The sequence below is a fragment of the Fulmarus glacialis genome, unplaced genomic scaffold (assembly GCF_000690835.1).
Source record: "Fulmarus glacialis isolate BGI_N327 unplaced genomic scaffold, ASM69083v1 scaffold307, whole genome shotgun sequence".
Lineage (NCBI taxonomy): Eukaryota > Metazoa > Chordata > Aves > Procellariiformes > Procellariidae > Fulmarus > Fulmarus glacialis.
The window spans coordinates 28,896-36,065 of record NW_009222369.1 but is presented as its reverse complement, the minus strand read 5'-3'; the positions used below and the strand labels follow the sequence as shown (position 1 = coordinate 36,065).

General features: G+C 43.2%; 1 protein-coding gene across 1 annotated transcript in view; it reads right to left on the bottom strand.

Moving 5' to 3' along the window:
* Nucleotides 1–678: 678 nt before the first annotated feature.
* Nucleotides 679–7,170, bottom strand: part of TRIM37 (tripartite motif containing 37) — a 33,960-nt gene continuing 27,468 nt past the window's right edge. Inside the window, exons 19-23 of the mRNA XM_009581408.1 lie at nucleotides 5,421–5,549; nucleotides 4,253–4,439; nucleotides 3,425–3,543; nucleotides 1,588–1,740; nucleotides 679–767 (exon numbers count right to left, since the gene is read on the bottom strand). Coding sequence (XP_009579703.1) covers nucleotides 679–767; nucleotides 1,588–1,740; nucleotides 3,425–3,543; nucleotides 4,253–4,439; nucleotides 5,421–5,549 — 677 coding nt within the window. The remainder of the gene's footprint in view (nucleotides 768–1,587; nucleotides 1,741–3,424; nucleotides 3,544–4,252; nucleotides 4,440–5,420; nucleotides 5,550–7,170) is intronic.

Genomic DNA, 7,170 nt, shown 5'->3' with positions numbered 1-7,170 from the left:
GGCCGGAGCCAACAGGAATGCAACCGTCAGTGTAAGGCCTTCACAGGTCACTTTGCCCCAGTAACAGGTTTAAGACGAGTGTAGAAGAACCACACAAAAGGGTGTTCAACAGAATGGAGTGTGCACACAGCCATGAACAACAGCCTTGGACTAAGCTCCAGTGAATAAATGCATCTCTTCCCAGGGACACGAGCTGGCAGGTCTTCAGGCCCCAAGCCCGTTCTCTATCTGCTCCAGAGAAAGTCAGCTTTCACTGAAAACCCTCGTACTGGGACAGCTTTAAGGTTTCAAGCAAATACAACCTTAAGAGTCAAAATTTTATGCCAGGTACTTAAATCCAATCAAAGTTTTCTACTGATGATTACGTAAGCATGCAAAACTCTCTCAGCCAGCCCTCCCTCAGCACTGTGTAATTTCTAAAGACTGCCTTAAAAACACAGGTAGCCGCACGGCCCCCGGGGAGGCAGGGTAGCCACGCAGAAGCAGAGCAGGGGCTCACCGTCTCTGTTGGTCTCCTGGAGGCAGACCACAGCACGTCAGACTCTGCAAACACCCGCCTCACTACTCACAGTAAGATGGACGTCGCCTCGGATCGCTGCAGCTCGAGGATCAGTACGGGAAAGGTGCAATCCCAGGGCTACAGCCACCTCACAGGCTGGCTAAGGCAAGCAGTTACAATTACCTGGTGCTGTCTTCTCCAGTAGCAAAGCTGAGATCATCCGGACCGACTTCATCACTCTCTGGGAACATTAAGCACCGGTCTGAGGCTGAAAACAAACAAAAACCCAGTAACCTGTACCAGATGAGCCATCGGAACACAGCAAGTTAACATTCCATCACCTGCAGGGCCCACCGTGTTGTACCTCACCCCTAATATACCGGTACACAATATGCCTGACACAGAGTTAGACTGCCACAGGGTTTTAAATTTAAAATATCTTTAATTCAAGCACAGATATGAGCAATGTTTTGATTCTTCTGATGAGTTGTGAAGTTTTAGAGCCTGCTGCAGACATGCACCGAAGCAGCAAACTCCAATTACTGAGCCGAGTTGTTAGGCGATGCTGCTAATGTGGCGTGGGATGCTTGTTCAGGCCAAAAGTCAACTTCATCTAGCGTCAGATGTCACCTTACAGCTTTTAATTTGATCAGAAGGTTAAAGCTTTTCAAAGAAATACGAGATGAGTTTTTCAAACTACACTGAAGTGCTCAAAGCACATTCCTGCCAATTAAGATGCAAATCCATGTCTAAGGCAGTGGTTACCTCCCTGAAATTAGCTGACTTAGAGTGCCGATCCCAGTACACAGGGAGTTCCAATTCACAAGAACTAGAGCTACGGGTTTTCTAACACTTCCCCGGGAGACTCACCTAAACTGACTTGTCAAGGCTAGAAAGAGTTCCCCTCTCGTGTTTTTAATTAGGATCCCAAGAGAGGAGTTCCAAATCTTATTGGCACTTGCTTGAGCTTTAATACCTCTACAGCACCAGCGATCTCTGCTTCTGCAGCGTTCTGCATTACAGGAGCTCTGAGGCAGACTCACGGGAGCATTTGGGAAGGTGGGCTGGGCTCACACAGTCAATTCTACCTTCGCTTGAGGACTGGACAGTGAAGGCATGGTTAAACCCCGCCGAGGTAGAGGTGGCATCCTCCTGCTCTTCATTTTCTGTGTCACATTCAATGTCACTGTCACTGCTCATTCCTGGTAGGAGATGAAGGACATGCTTCTGACACACCCCGACTGCAAAAAAGCCCAAAAAACCAAAAACCACAAAGCAAAGGTGATGGCAGCAAGATCTATGTATCTGGAGCATTCAACTTCTTCACACATAAGAGTTACCCATATCAAATACCAAGAGCTGGCAGGAGAACAAGAGGGAACGTTCAGAGCTAAATGTGTTTACCAAAGCACTAAGGAATTTGACAGAACAGTGGGTACCGCCTTTGAAAACAGCCTCATTTTGCTGTGCAGCTTAGCTCAAGAGGAGCAGTTCCATCGTGCCACCAGCTGAGTGCAGACTCAGGTGTCCACAGCTCCTCCCTGTCTGAGCTGCACTCCCCTGCCAGCTGCTCAGTCTACCTCTACAATTAGGACAGAAAATAAAGGTGGTTTTTTTAACACTTAAGAGGTAGTATGACCTGTGGAGCAGATGTACCTACCAGATCCTTCCAGCAGCAATACTCTATTCAAGTCTCACACACAAAAAACATACTTTTCAACAAAAAAGAACCATAGCTGTTGATAATCAAGGTGGCTTCTTTTGTTTTGCCAGACCTTGAGTGTGCATTGACAGCAGTCAAAACTCTCCCTTTTGTACAGTTTTGTAGGTGACAGAAGGGGTTTGCTCTCTTCTTTTACTTCTGAGAGCTGATACTCATTGCTAAGAAGCAGCAAGTAGTTAAGTGAGGTGCCAACTCTACTGTAGTTTTTCCTCCGAAAGGAAAGAAAAAATGTAATATTTATTTCCTGGGGTTTTTAACAATGAAGTATTTCAGTTTTTAAAACATTTTCCTATTAGGCTCTCTGCTATAATAGGAGAACTGCGGGAGCGCATCACGATCACGCTGCAGTGACTAAGAGCAGAAATTCAGTTTTGTCACTGAGAGACCTTCTGTAAATGCCAACTCCTACACAATATTGCACACTGCAGATAGAGATGGATGCTGGCACCTTAATATAGGCTTTGCGCTACAATTCAGTCATTGAAATTCAAATTAGTGCAGGGGTGGAAGGCAGGAGAGTTTTAGCAAGATAAGAAAAACTCTTCTACGTGGACTTTCAAAAAAAAAAAAAAAGGCAGTAATATTTTTTCCAGCATGGAAAGGATGCAGGAAGGGAGGGGGGAAAGTTTCCTCCAAGTCTCTAAGGAAACTGGCTTACGTACCACAACACCCGACACGAATGAAGTGTTGGAGAGATTCTAGTGCAGATGTGGAGGTAGTTACCAATGTGGTTTGTCCCTGAAGGCAGAAGACTTAAAAGCCAAGGTCACTGGCTACTATTTTAATTAAATGAGAAATTATTTTCAAGGCCATGCAACTGAACACCAAAGCAAAGACCTGGAGGCATATCAAGAGGTACAAATGCAACCAGTAGTCCAGAGAAATAGATGGCACCACAGAACATTATCTGCCGGGTCTTCACGTTCCTGCTGTACTGTAACATCACCAAAAGAGAAACCACAGACAGCAGCGACAGAGAGATGTTCTCTCCTCATTCAGATTTATACTACAGCTGCCAAATGTTACAGAAAAGTTCAACAGCCATGAAAACAGGTTTTGGGGTTTGGTCCCCCCCACACCCCCCCACTTTTTTTTTTTCCCCTCCTTTTCTTTCCCCTTCAAGCCATTTCCACTACAGAAATGAATCATTATAGACTGGAGTGTTGTCATGCTGCATTTGCCCTCTACAACATCTGATTTACCTTCTTCTGGCCCTGCGGAAGCACCTTCAGAAAGCATACCCTGCAGTTCACCAGTTTCAGAGTTATTTTCCAGACCACCTGACTGCGCTCCTTCTGTACGACATCCTTTAGAATTTGATCTTAAGAAAGAATTTAGGAGAAATACAAAAACCCACATTAGAAATTCAGCTTTAATCCAGCTATGGAAACAAATCCTTTTAGTGCCACATCTAGTTTTACTCACTGTTTAAGTCTCTTGCATATCCACTTAAACTTACAGCTTTGATTGATTTAGAAATATTTAAAATCTTAAAAAAAAAAAAAAACCTGGAAAAGTTTATGATGAGTATTTTCCAAAAATGGTGACTCTTGCTATTTAGAAAGAAAAACCTCACAACTGAGTACTCCATTGCACTTAGCTTAATTAGCCAACAGGAAGTTATTATGAAGTTGCTGAAAAGTGGGCGTCACGGTGAAAAATATTGTCTTAAATGAGGAAATCAAGAGTGATAACTTTCAGTTAGAGGATATTTTGCAAGGAATAGTGGGAAAACAGACTGGGCCTGCCTTTCAAATCAAAGTTTCAGACTACATCCACGGCTGATCAAAATAAAAAAAAAAAGAAAAAGGAAAAAAAAAAAGAAAAAGTAGAAGAAAAGATGACTTGTAACCTAGTTATAAAACCAAAAATTGATATCCAGAGGGAACAGCGGCAACCAAGTAAACTTCAAAGTAATTTCTCTTCCACGCTACAAGCACCTGTTTTAGCAGATCGGTATTTTTCCTTTCTAGATCAAGGGAGGGTGGGGGAGGAGATAACAAGAGGGAAAAAAAGAATAAAGCCCTTACCCTAGAGCACCAACTTTTCTGGTCTTCTCTACAGCAGCTAAGCCATTTAAGCCGGAAACTCCCACATCCGAATCTGAACCTTCACAAGGTCTTTCCTCTGGCTTAGGCAGTGCCTCAGAAGCGTTGCTGTTAGCCAGGGGCCTGGCAGAGTGATGCCGACTGCTCAACTTTGAACTCCCTATGCCACCTGAGAAAAGAGGGAGAGAAACTCAAAGCACATCCAGCCTTATCTCAAAAGGCTAAACATCCAGTTGTTTTACATCACCAGTTTGGTTCCAAACATGTGTACGCACAAGCACACCTTCCCCACCCTCACTCTTAAAACCTTACATTTTCAAGTCAACGTACGGGCAACACATACCATTTGATATCCACTCTCTAAACACACAGAGCTTCCATTCCAGATGCCATTTCTGATGGGAGACTCAGGGAAGTACAGATTAATCCTTCCCCATCTTGTGCACTTAAAACATCTCCTACTTATCTTCTAGTAACACAGACACCCTCTTCGCTGTCATTTTTCCCAGCTATCAATGCAAAGCCGTTTGGCTGCAGTAAGGCAGCCTTCCTAGTCTTGGACAAAGGTGAAACTGGGCACAAAGGTTACAGTTACACTGTGGAATGACCTTACAGTATTTTCCAGTTTCTCACCCAAGCCTTCTATATCTACTTAGCATTATAAGAAAACAATTGTGATACTCCATTCCTTCTCTGAACACTTGAGAGGGGCAAAATACCAATTCCTGTGTTAGGTATTTCATTCCATTACCAGTTAAGGAAGGGCATCATAAAACTCAGGAGAAGCAATATCATACAATTCTCTCACCACATGCATCCAGAGTTTTCTTGAATTCCCTTTAAGTCACAATTTAAGCCTGGGTCAGTACTTTTTGATCTATGATTTTCACCATAAACTTAGCTCCTGCAACATCTTCAGAGAGACCAGAAGTAACACGTAACACATATATTTATGTTCCGATAAATCAACTGTGTGGCACTGTTTCACAGCAGATCAGCTACCAAAGGTCTGCACAGGTACAATAACGTTAACTAGATTTGAGAGAGGATCCAGTCAAGTTTCAGGGAAACTTCAGTTGCCAAGTAAAAGACTTCTTGAAAAGCTTTTGTACAACAGATGCATCACATCACACAAGATGATCTTGTTTACCTTCAGAAGTTTGACCGTCTCCCTTTAAACGAAGATTACTATCTGCACAGTCCATAGCTCTTCGTAAAGACAGACTACCTGCTGCTCCAGAGCGAATCGGTTTGGGTGAATTACTTTTCTTACTTGCAGCTGCAAAAATATTTTAAAATGTGACAAGTGTTCAACCAAACTGCTGCAGTATTCTGTCTTTATGCTTGTTTTAGGTGAAGTTAAGCTCCATATTAGTCTCACTGCTCATTAACTCCCAATCCTGCACAAAACTCCTTCCACATGCTTCCTGTCAAAGATGTGGGCTAGAGGAAAGCTTAGCTAACTATGGATGCGGCCAAGACTACACGTCATGTTCACCTGCCTTACATTAAGACATCCTTCAGGAAGCCATCATCCAGATTGCTTCAGCCATCATGAAAGTGTAAAGGATAAGGATAGCCAAAACCATCCCTTCGGCTCTTAAATTCAAAGTCCAAGGTAACAAAGGACCTCAAAAGCAAGAGTGAAAGGCAGGTTATGGGGCTCACACTGTTTACCACTTGACAAACTAACCATTCCCTGAGCATGTGTCAGTGTGGATCCTGCAACAGAAACTCCTCTAGGTAGAAGAGTGGAGGAGTGGTAACCAGAACAGCAAAACACCAAGTTCTGCTGTCACCACACCCCATAAAGGTGGGGGATCTAGGCTTCAATGCAAGTCAGAAGATTGCTCCTGTTTTACAGAGCACTGTATGCCTGTTCCTCTCGTTCTGATGCAGAATGAAGTGACTGCCCAATGCCTTAGTAACCTCTGAGGGATTAGGCATTTGCTAAGGAAAGAGGTGGTATTAAAAACCATATAACGCACAAAAGCTAGCACTTCCAATGAAGTGGCTTGATCCTTCCATGGCTTATTGATGGCACAACTCAGGGCTCCAAACTTCAAGACACAACTCTTTCTCTTCATGTGCACCATCAGAGAATAAATTCTCTGCTCTATGTAAGTGATGAAATGCAAAACAGACCTTTGCTGGAGTTGCAAAAGCCCTGTTTTGCAGGTCAGTATTGAAAGAGACGGAGAGGAACAGAACTATTCTACCAGTTCTTTAGTCCGCTCATGTTTATAATGTATTTCTTACTCATCTTGGCTCCAAAATGCAAGCAATAACTTGAATCAGAACCCAGAAAGCTGGAAAATCATCTCTCCCAGGCAACAGGGAAGTGAAAGAGGATTAACAAGTGCTTTTGTTCGGGATCATAAGCAACAAAGCACTTGCGCGGCCTTCATGCTGGTATCCAAAAGATTCCACACTGGCTTACCAGTGCTGCCAGTAGGACTCAGTGACAGTACCTGAACAGACTGATACACAGACACCTCTTTGAAAGAAGTCACTTTTCAAAAGGCAAAGTCTCTCCAGAGAGAACCTTGGCTTACTTGAATTTTAGCAAGATTTCAAGTTACTAAAGTATAGCAAGTCTGGAATTTTTAAATTTTTTTCACTGGCAAGCATCACGAAACATCCTCAAGTTCATAGACGGGCCAGACGCAGGGCAGCAGTCAACAAGAAATGACCTTCAGCTAGGAGCAGTCTGATACTGGATTAAACTTCAGAACATTCTCACTGCATTAGGTGTGCTACTGGTTGTGGAGCAAAAGTTTTGGTGCTTTTACCGAGAAGGGCTGAAATAGTAACATTTACTTACTGAAAGGTTTTACGTTTCTGGATTCTTACAGCTGAACTTAAGTATGAGTAACTATAAAAGGTCTATTTCCAGATGC